This window comes from Coptis chinensis, chromosome 9 (assembly GCF_015680905.1).
Source record: "Coptis chinensis isolate HL-2020 chromosome 9, ASM1568090v1, whole genome shotgun sequence".
Classification (NCBI taxonomy): domain Eukaryota; kingdom Viridiplantae; phylum Streptophyta; class Magnoliopsida; order Ranunculales; family Ranunculaceae; genus Coptis; species Coptis chinensis.
Window position 1 is genome coordinate 28,902,009 of NC_141464.1, and position 20,690 is coordinate 28,922,698.

Consider the following 20,690-nt stretch of genomic DNA (forward strand, 5'->3'; position numbering starts at 1 on the left):
TCAGCAGGATGTGCAACTTGTAAAGGAGGGGAGGGGGGGAGGGAATAGTCCGTTTGAGCTCCTCCAAGTCTTGCCTGCTGATGCTATTCTTATCTTTTAATAGTGTCCTCAGTAGTTATTGGATGGCACTTTATACACTGTCGTGTCTGATATCAGAACACACGTTCATATCTATCCAAGAGAGTATATGATATTTAAACTTTTGAACACCAGCAACTTGGTTTGGACAAGTCAGCAACCAAGCATGTTGGTCTGTCAGCTTCAAAAACACACCACCGTCAGCAATGGCTTCTTTCTACAACCATTTGCACCTCCAGTTCAGACAAGTGGAGGAAGAAGAGCTTACAGGAATAAAAAATCTTTGAGAGCTCAAATCCTGCCATCTAAAACCCAAGTACTCATATCTTTCTCTTCATCTTTCTTTCTTTAGCATTTTTCCCATTTTGTTTATTTGTTTGCTTGTTTAGTTACAGAATCCCAATATGTATATTTTCAATCATAACGCTGGTTCTGAGTGGCGACGAAGTTAAACCATTAATATTGATTGGATTGGATTGATTCTTTCTTATTTTGAAGATATTTGTTAGCAATGACCATAGACTATGTTTACAATGATCCACAATGTTAGAAAGAAAAAAAAAATCTGTCCAGGTACATTCTATGTATGGGCGTGAGATGCAATTATAATGATATAAGAAGATTTAGGATAATACCATTTTGTGAATTTGTATGAACTATGAAGTATCACTTGCATGGAGAAACAAGACTAGTTAAGCTGGCACCAAATTTAGGGATTCTGTAGGCCACAAACCTACTCTAGTGGTTTTTGTCAAATTAGACACTCAACTTTGTGCCTTTGTTGATGTTTCCTTCGCTTTATCAATACATCGTTGGCATAACACTGCTTATTCCCTCGAGGGTGAGAATGGTAAACAATAAACCAGTGACAAGTCAGTTTAATTTACATCATGTTCTTATATGCTGCTCTCCCTTGATTAAAAGCCTTAAACGTCATTTATCATGCTGAAATACAACAATACTACGAGCCTACAAGAAGTCACTGGTCGCAAGAAATTTATGAAGTCAATCGAAAAGCAAACGTAAAGCTTAGGTTTTGAAACAAATTAGCTGCAATATCGTCATGGAAATAAAAATTTCAGTATGTATAATGTTGAAGTTTAGAAAATGGACGTCAACCTTGTGTATAGTCTCGCAATGTAATTCCACACTCTAGGTACTTTTTTGGAATTTATAATAAATGCATTTAAATATTAAATTTGATGTATTTTGTTTCATGCTCTACCAAGTTGTTCTTATTTCAAGTCTCTAGAGTAAATTTTAACATATTCTTTTATGTCTTGTAGAGAATAATGGAAAGTATTTCAGTAAGTAGCGAAGTGGGTGGTGCTGGTGGGGTGTATTCATATAATGCTTTGAAGAGGTTGGATCAGTTATGGACTAATATATGTTCTGCAACAACAGGTAAGGACTCCATAGTTCGCATCACCTATAATTCCATAATGACTTATAATATGGATTGCTAATAATAGAACACCATGAATGTCCACTGATCAGACTCTGTTTCAGCTCTAACGGAACCACCAGAAATAGTATCGTGTTCTCCAGGTTTGTCGAGCCTGTCTAATTCTAGTGACAAAACAGTTGACATGTTTGATGTGGTAGTATGTGGGGGTACTCTAGGCATCTTTGTAGCTACTGCATTGTGTTCGAAAGGCCTTCGAGTAGGCATTGTCGAAAAGAATATGCTTAAAGGGGTATGAGATATGTTCTAGAAGTACTTTGTAATTTGCATTGCAAGATCTTCACTAGTCATTAATGCATGTTGAGAAATATGTTAATATCTTGATAATCAATAATCAGAGAGAGCAAGAATGGAACATCTCAATGAAAGAACTCTTGGAACTCGTTGATGTTGGAATTCTCAAAGAAGAGGACGTTGAACAAGCGACGACAGTGAAGTTTAATCCTGTAAGTTAAATTTGTTTATGAAGGATCCTGGCTCCTAGCTAGCAGCCTCGTACAGCTCTATTGTATTAGACTCTGTGTGGCCAGTATTCACAGTCTAAACTTTTAAACTGTCCACATATAGGTGGATTACATGAGGACATATCTCAAAAGGTCTTCACACCATGAAAGTATGATCATCTGGTATATGGAACTTTTGACACAGTTGAGCTATCCAAGTTTCTTCTGTTGTAATATGTTTAGTCGTCTAACTGGTGCACCGTCAAGCAAAGTACCTATTTAAGGAATGTCTGAAAAAACTGTAATAAAGGATAATTAGAAACCTAGCCTAATTAGTGGTTACTATTCTAGTAGTATTTGATTTAGTTTTAGTTGCTTTCTATTTGGGATTCCTTGGACTTACGAGGATTAAATTGTATAAATAAGACCTTCGGTCTCACAAATTAGTTGTTCGATTTATTGAGAATGTAGTTTGTGATTTTCGGATTGAAAATGTGTTGATTTTGGGGTTATACTCAAATCCCCTTTTCTACCAAATTAGGGTTAGATTTAGCCTTAATTTATCAATAGTGCATTGATTAAAGTTGCTTCTGCCTTCAATTTACATCAATCTCTCTACATTCAATTAGGCTTTGAGTACTTGAGCACTTATGACACGTGTGGCATACACACACTCAAAGCTTGGCCTATCTCTCTTGTCAAGTTTTCTTTAGCTGCAGCACTGACTTCCAGTGCCATTTTCTACAGAACAGATGTGGATTTGAGAGCAAGGGTGACATTTGGGTGGAAGAAATTCTTAACCTCGGCATTTCGTAAGTTAGATACTTTCTATTATTCTCTGGTACTTAAATTGGCACATAATCTATAACACCATTGAGGATAGCTGTTGATGTTGATACTTTATCTCTAGTCTACTTGTACATTAATTTGCGTCTTTGTCTCATAGGCATTGTATAAATGTCAGAATAATATTTCCTTAATTGCCGACAAGAATCTACTATGTATAGCCTGGAAGATGTAAATTTTGAAATCTCTATTCCATGTTGAAAATACAGCAATGAGGTATTGAATTAGGATAGCTGACGGACTGGTTCAAGAAAACAATTCGACCTGAACCCAGCAAATGGATATTTTTAGAATTGGAGTAGCTTCATGTATTGAAGATGACAATCCGACCAGATATCATCTTATAGAACTACTATCGTGGCAAGAAATTTCATATGAAAACAAAACTATACTGATTCATTAATTATTTCTCGAGTTATTCAAATTATGTTTTCTCATCCTCTAAGTTATATCTGACGCAGCAAAATATAAAAAATTGACGTATATCACATATAATATGTATCCGAGTGTCCATGTAATATAGCTCTTTTTTTTTTTTGATTGGCAAGCAGGGTTCGAGCCCCAGACCTTTGGTATCATCACCCAAAGGTTTTACCAACTTTGCTAGTTGGCACCTGCTCTTCCTTGCTGAGACATCTGATTCTTATACTAAATTAAAAGATAAATGTAATGTGCTCCTCTAAAACTGAAAGCCCGTGATGCAATTAATAATACATGTGATGTTTTTTCTTTCTTATATGTCAGTATAGCCCGGCTAAACTTATAGAGGTAATGAAGAAACGCTTTACTTCTCTTGGGGGTGTCATCTTTGAGGGATATGGTGTGGCTAGCATATCTGTATACGATGATGCAGCGGTGCGCTTACTAACTTGTACCACCTAATACTCCCTATTTATCTCTACCACTCCCCCCACCATCTGTCCGACTGTCCCTATCTTGTCTTCTTTTATTTCTTTCAGTTGATTTGCTGAAATCTCAGTTATTCATTGATTTAACTCCATGATCATATTCAATTCTTTTTTCTTCTTTCTTGTAAACCTGTAAGTGGATATAAGATCACTTTATGTTTGTTAGATTTGAACATTTGAGGACCAAACATTTGGTAAAGTTTATAATGGAATAAAGGATGATTAGAAACCTAGTCTAATTTGTAGTTGTTATTTTTATAGTATTTAGTTTATTTTAGTTGCTTTCTATTTAGGATTCCAGATTCCTTGAGCTCCAAGGATTGATTTTGTCTAATTATGGATTTTGGCCTCACAAATTAGTAGGATTTTATTGAGACTATAAATTGCGATTTTCTGATTTGTACGTAGATTTTTGGACTATACTAAATTCCCATATTTCTATCAAATAGGGTTACAATTTAGCCTTAATTTACAATTGGTGTGTTGATTGGAGTTGCTTCCGCCTTCAATTCACATCGGTTTACACCAAGACGATCTCTGAGGCAGCACAATTCATGTTATTCAAACATGTTCTGCTCATTTTTAGAGATGAAGATCTAGTAAGGAAAAGCAAGACTGCAAGAAAAGTAAAAAGGTTATTTAGGCTTTAGTCCTACTTTTTATGGGGTATTTAGGCTTTGGTCCTAAAATTATCGATTATTAGGTTTTAGTCCTACTTCCATCTTCAGTTTTCTCAAATGACCAAAATACCCTTAGGACCAAAACCTAATTTACCCAATTACAGGAGGGGTAAATCCTAAAAATGAGATTCGGACATGCACTAAATTCTAACATTTTCTTAACTTACATTAAAAAAAAATGTATTTTGGGAAAAGTCATTGCATTGCTTTTTTGTGCATTCTCTTTCTCTATAAGTCTTAATTTTAAATTGTTCGACTATGCAACACAATGTTGTGTTCATTGAGTCCTTTGAATTGGAGTGCTACATTCATGGGATTGAAATCCGTTCTGTCTTGGGAGACAATTGTTCATCAACCTTGAGCACCGAGAGGGAGCAAATTTGTCTTAATAAGGACATAGTGATTATCACTAGGATCGAATTTAATCATTGGTAAATTAAGTTAGTTTGTTGAACTAAAGGTTTGTTCATGACATATTTGTTGTATTAATTTGATTGTCTTGTTTACTTAACAATAAATATAATTTTATAATAAGTTTTCTACATAAATTACATCTGCCATTCGATCATTGATAGTTTTCATCTTGATGAATTAGGTGAGATGAGGGAAAATTCTTCTCACTTCCCCCATTTTGTTCAGATAACGAGTGCGTGAGAGAAGACGAGTGGGCAGAGATTTCAGTTTATTTTTTTATTTTTTTATATTTTTTTTTTGTGAAGTAGAAATTTTATTAATAATGATAACGAGTTTTACAAATAATTAGGACAAGCATGCAACAAGCTGCGCCACAAGTCCTTTCTGAATGGCAAATCCTATCCTCCTAAAAACAAACTCGTTAGAACCAACTGTCATTACGTTGCAGTCTATAACTTTCTGCAATCTCTTAAGGAGCTCAACAGACTGTTGTGCCAAGAAACCAAAAGTGTCAAAATTGAAAGGAATAAAACAATGTTGGTTAGCTCTACAAGCCTCCTCTATTAGTTGTTTCTCCCACCTCAAAGACTCCATTCCCAAGCCCTACCAATGGAGAGGCTCCAGTTACATCAACACACGCATGCCTCCCCTCAGACCAACTGTAGATCAATACATCCGCAGGTGAAGTGTCAATCTCCCTCATTCGGATCGAGGAGAAAATTCACAGAGCCTCCTTCTTCACTTCACTTGTACCGACCCTCCAAAATGCATCACATAAAATATCTCGACATGATCATGTCGGTATTTGAAACACGGGAAATATCTCCAATGTGTTGCATGGTCCCCAAAAGCATCTAGTCTACTCTTTTGCAAAGCGGGGCATAGACCACCATCGAGTACAAAGGAATCATGAGGCGGTATCAGAAAAATAGAACGATACTCTACCAAATGACATACCGGCCCAAGTCCCCATCGGAATAGCAAGTAGGAAATCATTTGCATGTTCGACCGCGAAGCATCCAATGACCGCTTTTCGTAACGAGATAACACAAACTCCCTCTCAAGACAAAGAACAATCTTACCAGTAAGCGGCTCCGCCAAAACTTTTTTGGGTTTGGGGGACGGTAGCATTCACAGCCATAGAACTGAGGTCAAAATCAGGTAGACATAGACTCAATGCATTGCTAGCAACATCAAGAATCTCATCCAAAGGTACTGGGCCACAACTCCTAAGAATGTGGTTCTGAAGCTCAGAAGTCTGACAGCGAGAGGCCACAAAAGCAAAAATAGAGACATCAATGGCACAATAAACACCTAACCCACCAAGACGTAACGGGAGTGTCGATAAACGCCACTGCAAATCACCGAAGTCAGGACCATCAGAAACCACAATACCCTGGAGAACACTGCGGAGATGCCGATCAAAAGTCTTAGCTGCCTCTCTAAACAAGGATGGTGTACAAGTACGAATCGTAAATACCAACTCAGAGAGCCCTGCACAAGCACGTAAGAGTGCTAACTCACACTGTGGATCATCCAATTCAACTAAATGGTCCATCAAAGTCATAACCTTTTCAACACGTTTGCGAGCAAGGCCCATGACAAAAGATGAATCAATGCTAACCGCACCTCCAAGCAACCTGACCCCCTGCTGAGGATGTGACAAAGTTGAAGGAAAGAGATCGGGAGTGGAGCGACGTGGATCCAGTGATGGCCAAAATATCTCGGTTTAGCCACATTAAGAACCAGCCCGTAAGAAGGTCCTTCTTCTTGAATCATACCCAAAACTTTCGCCACCTATTCTGTATCTCCGATCAGAGTCCCATCATCTAGGTACCAAGCCTCTAGCAATAACTGACAACTGGACTGAATCCGTAGAATCAGGGGATGCAACACCGGTAAGAAGAAGGGGACCGAGGGTCACCTTGTTGCACCCAAGAGCCCCACCATATGTAGCCATCACCCAAATATAACCTCGCAGGTTGACAATACAAGTACTCGACCCAAGGGGCAATAGCTGGGCAACGGATACGAACCTCTCTCAACATGGTAGTCCGATCAACCATGTTAAAAGCATTCGAAAATCTACAAAGCAAAGATCGAAAGAGAGGTAATCGGCTACTATTAGCATACACTATATCGATTGACAAAGATGATGAGTAATCGCCGCTCCACCGTAAAACACCAACCCCATACTGAAAATCTTGTAAGTACCCTACCACATCTTTGGAAACTCATTTCATTGCAATCTTGGAGACCAGGCGACGCCAAACCATACCCACAGCTATAGGACGAATACTATTATCGGCTTAAAAGTGGAGTAAAGCGGAGCACTCGCTATGAATTCCACTAATGGCTGTAGACATCGCCCTTGTAACCAAAGATTCACCCAGGGTCAATGCATCAAGCAAATCGGGACGATATAGTCAGCTGCAAAGACCACTCATGGCATCCAACAAGGCCGAGCTCGGAGACCATCGACCACAAGAAGTACCTTTCGAAACAACCTAATGCATGACAATAGGGTGTCTCGCTTCTACCAATAAAGGGGCTCAAAGAAAAAAGGAAGCGGTTGGTCTCACGGTGGTTGTCGATTGGGTGTTTCTCCTCTAATACTTGAATAGTCTCCGCCGAAGTTAGAGGCAACCCCTGATGATGACAACACTTTTACCGCTGCAGTAAAATGTCCATCAACAACTTTCTGTAAGCATCGACGCACATTCTGAGTGGAAACAGATCTACCGAGTTAGAAGTTTTTTTTTTTTTTAAGCTCTACTGGAGCATTAGTTTAATACAATAATGTCCATTTAGTTTTAATCATAAACATTTTAAAAGCGGGGCTATATTTGTAAAACCAACTTTGTGTAGTAGATTCTGAGCTCACTAAAACCATTTATGGGTTTGGGCTTTTCTGAGCTGGAAGGTCTCTCTGTCTACGTGGCACTCTCTTTAGAGAAGAACCTCAATTCGAGCAGTAAAGTCTTCACTATATATTTGTATTAAATACGCGACTCGCCAATATTTGTATTTGTATTTGTATTTGTATTTTTATCCTATGAATGTAGCACTCCAATTCAAATGACTCAATGAACACAACATTATGTTACATAGTCGAACAATCTAAAATTAAGACTTATAGAGAGAGAGAATGCACAAAAAAACAATGCAATGACTTTTCCCAAAATACATTTTTTTTTAATGTAAGTTAAGAAAATGTTAGAATTTCGTGCATGTCTGAATCTCATTTTTAGGATTTACCCCTCCTGTAATTGGGTAAATTAGGTTTTGGTCCTAATTGGGTAATTAGGTAAGGGTATTCTAGTCATTTGAGAAAATTGAAGATGGAAGTAGGACTAAAACCTAATAATCGATAATTTTAGGACTAAAGCCTAAATACCCCATAAAAAGTATGACTAAAGCCTATATAACCCAAAGTAAAAAATTGTAAAGCCATTGAAAACAATTTGGGTATAAGCCGATTGTTGTTACAAAGGGGATATCTCTAACTATCCGGAGAGTATACTAAGAGTCAAAGACCATCCCTATTGCTTTACAAAAGCCTCCAGACCTATGATGCATGGATACTCCTAAAATACCATTACACCTGTATCGGTCGGGTACGATACCGATATGGGTACTGGATGCTTCTAGCCTTCTAGGGTACTAGAATCCCTGAAATAGACCTGATCCGATAAGTCTACTCCACAAATATATAAATTGTTCTTGAGGCTTCAAGTTGTATTGACTTTGACATGTTTTATAATAGTTTTTCACATGTTCCTGACCAATTTTACTCAAAGAACTACTAACATAATTTTCATAATACACATTTTAAAATATTCATATTAATTAGCCGTACCCATAGGCCGTACCCGTATCCTAATATTTTAAAAAAGCCGTATCGTACTCCGTACCGGTGTCGCCGTATCGGTACCCGTACCCGCGCATCATAGCTCCAGACTGGTCAGAACTAGGAAGACTAATAACATACTAAGAGTAGAAGTGTATCATTTTCAGAGTAACTAAAGTAGTGAATCAGCTTTTGTTTCTATGGTAATATGTATTACACTGAAGTAAGATTCTGTGTGAGTGATCGAAATATGTATCCTCTGTATAGTTTGATTAACCAGATCTCACCTGATAGAATTCTGCATATTGTGATAAATCTATAGCGCAGTAGTTGCCAGTCCAGAAGTTCTATGTTCTCAAATTTTCGGTTCAGATATTTTAGATGTTTGATTAACAAACCAACAATATGCATGCTTGTCACCTTATTTCATGATATATGTCACTTTAATTGCAGAAATCATCATTAATATTGTCTTCTCTAGGTTTTGCAACTTGCCGAAGAAATTTTTTTGTCATCACGTCTCGTCATTGATGCTATGGGAAATTTCTCCCCTGTGGTAAAGCAGGTTGGTTTGTGATACTTCCCCTGCACTACTGTCTACTGCTGCATGCTTGTATGTGGGTTGACTGCAGATATTCATGACCATGTATAAGCACATCCCAGTCCCAAGAATTTCAATATCATTTAGATGTAAAAGACATAGTATCTTGGGTTGTCTCTGCAGGCTTCAAACATATTACCATTTTATTTTCCAAAACTCTGGGCCAGACAGAGTCTAGACAATAATATGGATGCTATTCCTGTCTGTATCGTGTGCACACTCATGGGTGGAACCAGAGGGTCTTGATGGGGGCAACCGCACCCCTGAAGATTTGGGAAAAGTCCATTACTACAATAATAATTAGCTAGAAAAATGACCAAACTATAAGGGTTGCACCCCCAAAAAATTTCCCAAAAGTTTTATTACTGCACCCCCTAGTTCAATTAAGGGTTACATTACATATACTAGTCTTGCACCCCCAGACCACCTGGTTCCGTCCCTGTGCACTCTCTCTACCACCTATGTTGCTTCTTCAGTGCTTTGAAAATGTGGAATGCAATACAACCTATCTGTATCACTTGGTTATGGCATACATTTCCTCGGAGAATAGGTGGACTAACAGTGTGTCCTTTTAGCCCAGCTTTCCAGACGACTTGACTGGTGAATGTGAAAACCTGTTTTCTGCGTGGATAACATTGATTATGCTTACTCCAGATTAACATTACACTCTTTATATGTTTGTATAACAGATAAGATCAGGAAGGAAGCCTGATGGTGTTTGTCTTGTCGTTGGTACACGTTCTCGTGGTTTCAAGGAGAATGTGACAAGTGACGTCATCTTTTGTAGCTCAACTGTGAAGAAGGTTGGGGATTCAGAAGTACAACTGTTTTGGGAGGTACCTAAACGTAAATCCTTTAAATTGCAACTCTCTATCTGTTATGTTATTACTTTGGAATAATCTACAAATATGAACATTTTATGAATATTATGACAGGCATTTCCAGCTGGTTCAGGTCTAACAGATCGAACTACTTATATGTTCACTTATGTCGATGCTCAACCCGGTTGCCCCAGACTGGAAGAATTATTAGAAACTTATTGGGATCTGATGCCAAAATATCAGGTTAATATATGAGTTCTTCTCTGTGCTAATGTTAGCAATGCTTCTATTGACAAACTCCAATCTCATTTCACATCTTTTTGAGTATTCTTTGTAGTAAATACTCACAAGTTTTGATTAATCATTATCAACTTTTTCCAGCACTCACTTCCCCTTTTTTTTTTCCCCTGAGAGGTAGCAAAGTTTGTTATACAGTGGGAGTCATTAGGACACACGAAAATTTGACTCATAACAATCTCATGATAGATGACACACTTAACCCTTTTTTATTTATTTATTTTTATTGTTTTTTTTTAATTGACTGGTTTGCTGTTAATTTCTTTTCTCTGACTACATATATCATACCCAGACAAAGTTAGATTATTCTGTAGCCAGAAGTAGTTTCCAATTTACAGCTGAATTGAATGGTCCCAAATCCTTCTATACGACGTAAACACCTTTTTGTTAAGGTAGAAGTTTCAGATTTGGCATTTTTTGCTATGGTTTTAAATCATTCCACAGAAGATCAACCACAATAGTGGGATTGTTTGCTCCCCACCCCCTAACACACACACAAAGAAAAAGAAAAAATACTTCTACATGCCATTGTAGCAGGAATTATCTCATCTTAGTAGAATTAGTGGACCAGAGGCAAATTCTTCGAAGTTGAAGGATAATGTTGTTTGTAGAAAAATCGTATTGTAGATTATGTGGCTTTAGAATATTTGAAAACCAGCTGCTTTATCAAGGTCCATAATATATCTCTAGAGTTTTCCTGTGCAGCTGTGCTACATCTATCTTCTTATTATATCAATGTTAAAATATTGTCATGAATGATTTGGTCATATTCCACATAACGCGAATTCGAAGTGGTTCTTAGCGATATACACGTGGTGATCTTTGTGGTTTACTTGCAGGGAGTTTCACTTGATGACATAGACATCCTAAGAGTGATATTTGGCATATTTCCTACATATCGTGACAGGTAAAAGCGACAGCTATTACATGATTTGCAATTGCCTTAATTTCCTCCGTTGAAGTTGCCATATACTGTAGTTGTCCAACTAATTACTGGATCTTCAGATTCTTGTCCTTTTTCTAGCTTTAGCTGTTTCTAGTACTATACTCCATATCTGATGATTTTCTTTTCATAATGGCGAGGATGAATTTCTTGACAGTCCATTGCCAGCAGCTTTTAATCGCATTCTGCAGGTATATTACCTATTTAACACTATCCGAAATAGAATATTATGATACTAGTCATGATTTTTGCTTGGTCGTAATCAGATTTAACTGTGTAGTTTGGCGATGCTAGTGGCATACAGTCACCAGTTTCATTTGGTGGTTTTGGGAGCTTGACTAGGCATCTTGGCAGATTGTCAACTGGTATCTCTCGTTTATCAATTACTCCTTACTAGAATTTAAACTGTGTAAGAGAAAGGATTATATCAATTGAAGGGACATAAATCTGTACCTTGTATGTTGCTCTTAAGGTCTCCAGCATAAAACCAATCCTGACTAATATTCAATTTGGTAGACTCTGGAAAAAATTACCTAAAAGCTTGTGCATAACAGTATGACTACGGACCTTTGTGTGACCATTTATTGCAGTTCGTGAGCTTCCCAAGTTTAAGTTGAGAGTGGGAAAAGTTGGACTCCTTTGGTGTTTGATAGGAGATTCGAAGACCATTGTTGTTATTATTAGACAACATCTGTAGATTAAATATTCCTAGAAGCTACTTCACCTCATTAAATATTCTGCCTTTGTCATTGATGGGCTCAGGGATATATGAAGCAATCGAAAGTGATTTTCTGGACTCCTACAGCTTGTCCCTTTTGAACCCCTACATGGTTGGTACCAGTTGCTTTGCAAATGATTAGATGGTTTTCTCTATGATCAAAATGGACTTTTGTATACTGCAGCCCAACTTAAGTGCGTCCTGGTTGTTTCAAAGAGCAATGTCAGCTAAGAAACATGCTAATGTTTCACCAGATTTTGTAAATGATCTTCTTTATACCAATTTCCAGTGTATGCAGGTAAGCTTATGTTAATTCTGACCAAGTTCACTGGCAATTCTGTTCGGTCCAATTTTGTGTGTGTGTGTGTGTGTGTGTGTGAATTCTCTTAATTAGTTTCCAGTATCCATCAGCTTTACACATTTCTTGGGTTTCTTTTTCTTAATGAATGATTCCTTTTGTCAGAGGCTTGGGGATCCAGTTCTGAGACCGTTTCTTCAGGTTGTTATTTGTTTTTATTTCTTCGTTCATTGAGTTTTCGATTCCCCCCTTCGAAAAGTTCAATATGAACTATAGTTAAACTTCTTGAGAGTTTTAACCTGATCTGCTTAATTAAATCCAAATATGGCAGGATGTGATACAATTTGGGCCGCTTGTGAAGACATTGGGCTTAGTAATGCTGACTAGACCTCAAATTATTCCATCAATATTCAGACAGGTAATCTTGATTAGCTTGCTAATTTATAACTGCATGTCGCAACTTGAGACATTCCATTATGTTTAGGCATTCTAATGCTCTCTAGTTAGCTTAGATAATGGATTCAGACTATACCACTTTCTTTAAAACTAAGTGGTTTTTTTCTTTTTAGTGTGATATTCTATCTCATCAGAGAGTGCATTCTTGTTTTTTATTGGTTTATCAGGTAGGAGCTCCTGTGCTTCTTGACTGGTCTGGACATTTTTTCATGCTGGGTTACTACACATTCCTCTCAACCTTCATCGATCCCATCATAAGGTAATGATTCCCAAACAATCTGTACACTAACAGCATACGTTTGGTTCTGCAATGTTGTGTAACAACTTTTGTATATTCTTAATAATTTGGTTTGCTATATCTTATGCAAGCCCATGGCTAAATACATTTCCGGCCAAGACAAAGTATGAATGGAAGCGTTATGTTGACGCCTGGAAGTATGGAGCTGGGCTAGATTACAAGCAATGATGACGCCACGAGTTTAGATGGATGACCAAACGTACGTGCCAACTCATTTACGAATGTTAAGTTGTAGGAAGGGGCTTTCGGAATGTTTACAAGTGATTTTTTGTTTCTTTGTATTTTTCTCCAATTAATTCTCTTTTATCATAAACAGATTAGGTACCATATATACAGAAAAGAGTTCAATATTTCTTTGTAATAAGGTGATTTGTTTCGAACTAGTGTGAAATATGCTGCTCTTTGTTTCACGTACTGAAGAAAGCAGTGTTCATATATCAATGTAAGGCCATGGGAAAAAAAACGCAATATCGTAGCAGTCATCAACTCATTATTGACATTTACTTTCATGGTTGTTGGACACTTGGCCAGCATGTCTGCTGCCTATATATATATATACACGGTTATATATATATATACACGGTTTGTCTAGAGTGCCACTCTTATAGTGACACTCTTATCTCACTCTTCATTTGAGCCGTCGGATCTCGCCCTCAAGATCTGAAGATCTCAATTACTGATAAAACCGATATTTCAAAATTTCAGTTTTTTCGATTTATAGAAATGGAGACAGAGACATCAATCAATATCGAAGAAGACGTAGTTGGGTATTCGTCTACTAAAGCCCCTGTTCAAGGCACGCAAACATTAGCTGCTCCTTATATAGGATTGACTTTTACAAGTGTTGACGAGGCAAAGACTTATTACAAAGAGTATGGTCAACAAGAGGGATTTGAGACTCGTGTTCGGACGACTTCCAAGCAACAAAATCAGGTGGATTTGGTTAGTGGTTGTTTACTGGTTTGCTTACGTGAAGGGGTTAACAAGAGAGATGAAGTCCGATCAAGAAATACATCAACTATCCGGTGTGGTTGCCAAACTAGAATTCGTATTAAGAAAAGAATGCATGAAGAGATATATGAGGTTAGCGTTGCTCATAATGACCATAGTCACGGTCTGGTGACCCCATCGAAGAGAATTTGCATGAAAACTAACAAACATATGCCTGAAGCAGTGAAGTGCTTGACCGAGATATTTAGTGATAACAGTTTATCTGTTGGGAAAGTGGCATCGTTTTTCCATGGAGAGGAAGTTGGGTTTTACACGAGAAAGATTGTTGGAACCATTATTATGGTTTGACCGAAAAGATGCCTAAAGAAGGTGATGCAACCGCCGTGGCCGCAATATTTTATGCGTAAGAAGAGTCCGAGGATCCCCGGTTCTACTACGCTATTGATTTAGATGAAAATGGACCGTGGGTGAACTTTTTCGGGTTCATGGGAGGTCTCGATGCCGCAAGATGAATATTTCGGGGGATGTTGTGTCTTTTGATACCACATATCGCACCAATGCATATTCCATGCCTTTTGCCCTTTTTATCGGAGTCAACCATCATTATCGGTCGATTCGGTTTGGTTTGCATTGTTGCTTGATGAGACGTAAGATACATTCATATGGCTATTTAAGGCCCGGCTTGTATCATGGGTGGTCGTCGCCAACTGCAATCATCAATCGACCCGGGATAGAGCGATGAAATGCGACCATTGCCAAAGTGTTTCCTAATACTCGCCATCGCAATTCTTGTCTTTGGCATATTATGCAGAAATTCCAAGAGAAGATGTCATTTACCAAATTTGAGACATTGGTAACCGAGTTGAAGAACACTATTTCTTTTTTCAGATAGGATTGTTGATTTTGAGAGAAGATGGTGTACAATCATTGAGAAGTATGAGTTGTCCGAAAATCCTTGGTTGACAGAGATATATTCAACGCGGGAGAAATGGGTTCCTTGCTATCTCGGTGGCACCTTTTTTTGGTATGCACACGACCGGGTCGAAGTGAATCGATGAATGCTCATTATGACCGTTTGTCAATTCGGCGACTACGCTTTACGCAGTTTGTACATGGTAATGAGAAGTCTTTGGCTTTGCTTGCTAGGAAAGAAAGAGATTATGATTACCGCGACCGAAAGCATAGTTCACGGATTGTGCCTAACGATGCTTTCATCCTTATGCATGCCGCGAAGGTCTATAACGATCTCAATATTCAATAAATTTAAAGAGCAACTAGAAAAGGCAAAAAGATGGAGTACAAAATTGATGGGGAACAGATTGATGGTATGGAACCGAAGCTACATGGTGAAATGGAGAGACCATTTGAAGAATTATGTTTGGAGAGTGAGTTTCGATAGAGGAACCTTAGATGGAGATCGCGAATGCAAGTACTTTCGGTTTATGGGTTTGCTTTGTGGTCATATCTTAAAGGTTTTTGCGCCACGAGATTGAAGAGATTCCAAACCATTTTAGATTGACGGTGTGGATGCAAAAGTCTAACACTTATAGAGCGGAGTTTGATAATCGGATTTGTGGTGGGAATGTCTCAAATGAACCTTTGAGAGTGGCTCATTCTATCAAGGTTGCTTCTCAAGTGGCTTACGATGCGTCGCATACTTTTGAGGGTTATTCATATTTTATTGAAAAGATTGGTGAAATGGCTATTGAAATTTCAAAGTTTAATGAGACTTCCTACAAAGGAGACGCGAAGTTGTAGAGCCTCGATTCAGAGAGCCTTCGATACCTTCGGTTAATACATCACAGGTTTTTTTATTTGAATGTTTAATTTGATATAAATTTAGTGTTTAATTCGGTGTTTAATTTGATATAAATATTTATTTTAATTCGGTCTTTATTTCAGCTATTGATTTTGAATCCCAACATTTCTCAAACAAAAGGGAGGGGAAGAAGAAAGCGGATAGATGGAAATCCCCAAAGAGATAGCCCTAAACAATTCGGGAAGAAAGTGTCACGCGGATGTGGACAGATTGCTAACCATGACTCGAGAAATTGTCCGGAAAAAATAATATCGTAATCTGTCGATTGTAAGTATAGCTTTATTCAAAACTCTTTGATTCTAAATGTTCACTAGTTCTAATGATATTTTATCTGCGCGTCATGGACTTCATTGATGTCTGGACTTGTTAAGAGTGGTTTAGATATGGCAGCCTTGTTAGAGTTTTATCAAGTGTTGGTAAGTTGAACTGTGTCGAAGGTTGTGTTCTATTGCATCATTATGTCCATTGGATAGTATCTAATGTTGTTTGCTAGCTAGGCTCTAGATAGGAAACATCATAATGATAGACCGATGCTTTTTTTGATAACTTCTTTCTCCTTTTTATTTTCAAAGTTCAATATTGCTTTGGTTTAGGTTACATTTGGGGAGTTTAATTAGACCGAAGTTCTAATCTCATTGATGTTGTAGAAAAAGAAGTATGGCTCAAGGAGAAATGGAGAATCTGGAGGCAAAGCTTTGCTTTAGGTAAAAAAATACTGCCTACTCATCCGTTCGTTTCCAGCCCCTCGACTTTGCATCGGTCGATCTTGATCTTTTCATCATTCTCTGCGGTTATGTTTTTACTCTCTGAGTTCCACAAGATGCCACAAGATCACCGCCACCTTGACTATGCACCATTCAAGAAAGTCGTCAAAATTGAGTTATTAGCTACAATGGGAGAAATTGTCATGGAAAAAGAGCGAGAAGAAGCGAAGTGTTGAAAGAAGGTGGAGAAGTTGAAGAGAAATTTGAAACTTGGAGTGAAAGGCTTGAACAAGCCAAAGCTAGGTGCAGGCAGGCTATACTTGTTGCTAATTCATTCTGATGTGCTTAAATGTTGTAATACAGAACAATAATATTTGGGATTGCATAAAGCATTTTGATGTGCTTATTATAAATGTTACTGTTGTTACACAAGCGTGCCCACTTGCAATTTTGTTCCGTAAGTTGATATGATGTATTGATGCAGATACTATACCACCAGTATAATGCCAACGTTTGTCAACAACAAATTTACCTCAACTCATATGATCATCAATCAACATCAACACAAACAAACCAAACTGATAAATTGCCAAAACATCAACATCAACGATATGGACTTAGTATGGCCATATCGTTTGGATTTGAACTTGGATAAAAAAAATGGCGTGTCTGTTTGGACTTAGTCCCAAACGGTGTGGCCACACCGTTTGGACTTAGTCCCAAACGGCATGGCCACACCGTTTAGTACTAAGGCCAAACGGTGTGGCCATGCCGTTTGGGACTAAGTCCAAACAGACACGCCATTTTTTTTGCAAGTTCAAAGTCCAAATGGCATGGCCACACCGTTTGGCCTTAGTCTCAAACGGTGTGGCCATGCCGTTTGGAACTAAGGCCAAACGGTGTGGCCATGCCGTTTGGACTTTGAACTTGCAAAAAATATGGTGTGTCTGTTTGGACTTTGTCCCAAATAGCAAGGCCACACCGTTTGGACTTAGTCCCAAACGGCATGGCCACACCGTTTGGGACTAAGTCCAACGGTGTGGCCATGCCGTTTGGGGACAAAGTCCAAACAGACACGCCATTTTTTTTTCCAAGTTCAAAGTCCAAACGACATGGCTACACCGCTTGGCCTTAGTCTCAAACGGTGTGGCCATGCAGTTTGGAACTAAGGCCAAAGCGGTGTGGCCATGCCGCCGTTTGGACTTGAACTTGCAAAAAATGGTGTCGTTTTGGACTTAGTCCAAACAGACACGCCATATTTTTGCAAGTTCAAAGTCAAACGGCATGGCCACACCGCTTGGCCTTAGTCTCAAATGGTGTGGCCATGATTTTGGAAACTAAGGCCAAACGGTGTGGCCATGCCGTTTGGACTTTGAACTTGCAAAAATATGGTGTGTCTGTTTGGACTTTGTCCCAAACGGCATGGCCACCGTTTAGACTTAGTCCCAAACGGCATGGCCACACCGTTTGGGACTAAGTCCAAACGGTGTGGCCATGCCGTTTGGGACAAAGTCCAAACAGACACGCCATATTTTTTGCAAGTTCAAAGTCAACGGCATGGCCACACCGCTTGGCCTTAGTCTCAAACGGTGGCCATGCCGTTTGGAACTAAGTCCAAACGGTGTGGCCATGCCGTTTGGGACTAAGTCCAAACAGACACGCCATGCCGTTTGGGACAAAGTCCAAACAGACACGCCATTTTTTTTGCAAGTTCAAATCCAAACGATATGGCCACACCGTTTGGACTTAGTCCCAAACGGTGTGACCACACCATTCAAGAGGCAAAAAAACAGATCTTTTGTGTTTTGGCAAAAACATTGCGTACTGCATTAGATTTTTGTGTTTTGGTAAATAACATTGGGATTTTTGTTGATAACATTGGGATTTTTGTGTTCTGCATTAGAGATACTAATAGAGATAACATTGGGACATTAGAGATAACATTGGGACAATGTTCTGCATTAGATTATTAATAGAGATACTTCGATGTGACAAATTAAAATGCGCAAATTGTCGGAGAGCACAAGAAGAGCCATTGAATGGATATAAACTGAGATCTAAGCAAAGCACATACGCGCAGCCCTGGTAAGTAGTATAACTGTTTACTCCACTGACAGCAGACGTCCTATTAAAATCAATGCCTGCTAATAGCAGAAACATAACCAAAGGCAATGTGACATGAAATACATGAAACCCTAGGATCTTAGGTGAACATGAAAAGAATGACAAGTCCAAAGCAAGATCACTATCATTTCATATTTCAACAATGTGACACCATGTGAAATACATTGTCTGAATTACTGAACATAAAGCTAAGTTGCTACATATCAACAACTTGCACTTACAAAAGAGTCCTAACATAACATTTTTTGACTACAAAGAGATTTCCAATCTAACTTTCTGACTTTAGTTGTATATCTAACTCTTTTGTTATTTATCTCCTTCCCGCAAAAAAAAAATTGAATAAACGGATCGTCAAGCAAAGTTAAATCAAACTGCTTTATTAAGGTCTGACAGAAAAACTAACCTCTCCACTTGCTTCCTCATGTTCACCATCTTCCGCCACCACCATTTGCCTAATTACCCCCCAATAAAAACACATGAATTAGTATAAATACTACCACATATGTCAAATCCAACACCAAATCTAGAAACCTCATTGAGTGGAAAACTCTTGAACTTAAGTCATGATCAACTCTCAAAAGAACAAAGAAAGACAAATGCCAATAAACACTCCCCGCATCATCTCAACTAACACAAACTAAAAAGTAAAGGAAAACCCGCATCATCTCAAATGCCAATAAACACTCCCCGCATCATCTCAACTAACACAAACTGAAAAGTAAAGCAAAACCCGCATAATCTCAAATGCCAATAAACACTCCCCGCATCATCTCAACTAACACAAACTGAAAAGTAAAGCAAAACCAGCATCATCTCAACTAACACAAACAAACCATTTCCATTTCCAACACTCGTCCCAACACAAGATAAAAAGAGGTAAACTAACCAAACTAACCACTAAACCCTAAACTAACCAAACTCAACATACCTAAATCCTATGCTCCTTCACGATATCGTCCGCCAATGAACTTGCACCGGGTCAAATTGTATGCCTCCATGAACTCGTTCTGTGCATCGTCTGGAATCGCAGTCCCACCCAATTGCAGGCCTTGATTGAGCAAGCGAGAAATTTCATCGACGACGGTCTTTGTCAAAATTAAAACAAAAACTACATTAGTATATACATTTACATTTATAAAATACCAAAACAAAACAAAACAAAATTAACGCGTTGTAAGATATTAACTCACCGGATTATGATATGGAAGACTCGTAGGGAGTAGTGACTAAGATGATCGGGGTTTATCATTCGAATATGACTATTGTTTTCGCACCAACTCATGTATCTACTAACACACTCCCATGGATAAGACGGAATGGGTCCTCGTTGTTCAAGTTGAATCAAGTGATTACGCCAATTACTCCAAGTAGAGGAAGACGCAATATTAAATTTCACATCATACCGCATCCGAAGTAGTTCGTCGAGGTCTTTGGTTTTGGGGATCCGAGGGTACAAACTGCATATGACCTAACCGACGACAACCCTCGCAGAACATTGTAACCGCTTTCGACATTATCAAGAAAGCATATAAATCCCTCGAAAAATGCTATTTCATCCACCGGCCGTGTAGCTCGGACTTCAACATAGGGATACCATTCAACCTGTCAAATAGCATATGATCGAGGAAATTAATCATTAATCACATACTAATAATATCAATTAATAAATAAAACTATTTACATACAAAATGCTTACATCGGTACAAGTCATATTATCAATGGTGGCTCGGTATACTTCAATGCATTTGTTGTGCTAGCATAAAAGACTAAAATGGCGAGTACCTATTAGCACGGGACATGCTCAAATGATAGTCCTCATTTGGGTATGGCCTCGAGTTTCTTAAGGAAGTACTCATAAATCCATGCCTACATTAATATAGACACCGAGTTAATATTGTAATAGATAGATAAAATTGACATTGAAAAGAAAAACAAAAAAACTAATACATGTAAGAGAGTGAAATAGCCTGAAACAC

At 38.3% G+C, this 20,690-nt stretch overlaps 1 protein-coding gene across 2 annotated transcripts; it reads left to right on the forward strand.

Annotated features, from left to right (window-relative positions):
• Window positions 1-78: 78 nt before the first annotated feature.
• LOC147475438 (Lycopene beta/epsilon cyclase protein) lies at window positions 79-13,619 on the forward strand. Of its 2 annotated transcripts, none has more exons than XM_086582879.1 (18): window positions 79-394; window positions 1,365-1,482; window positions 1,576-1,775; window positions 1,882-1,989; window positions 2,734-2,798; window positions 3,582-3,687; window positions 9,166-9,249; window positions 9,975-10,121; window positions 10,221-10,349; window positions 11,243-11,310; window positions 11,504-11,537; window positions 11,627-11,711; window positions 12,109-12,176; window positions 12,249-12,362; window positions 12,528-12,563; window positions 12,694-12,780; window positions 12,986-13,077; window positions 13,188-13,619. In XM_086582879.1, exons 1-18 carry the CDS (start codon window positions 188-190, stop codon window positions 13,282-13,284), a joined length of 1,845 nt encoding a protein of 614 aa, XP_086439005.1. In that variant the 5' UTR covers window positions 79-187; the 3' UTR covers window positions 13,285-13,619. The 2 variants fall into 2 exon arrangements, with proteins under 2 accessions (XP_086439005.1, XP_086439006.1); XM_086582880.1 differs by having other exon boundaries at window positions 81-394; window positions 1,588-1,775.
• The last annotated feature ends 7,071 nt before the right edge of the window (window positions 13,620-20,690 follow it).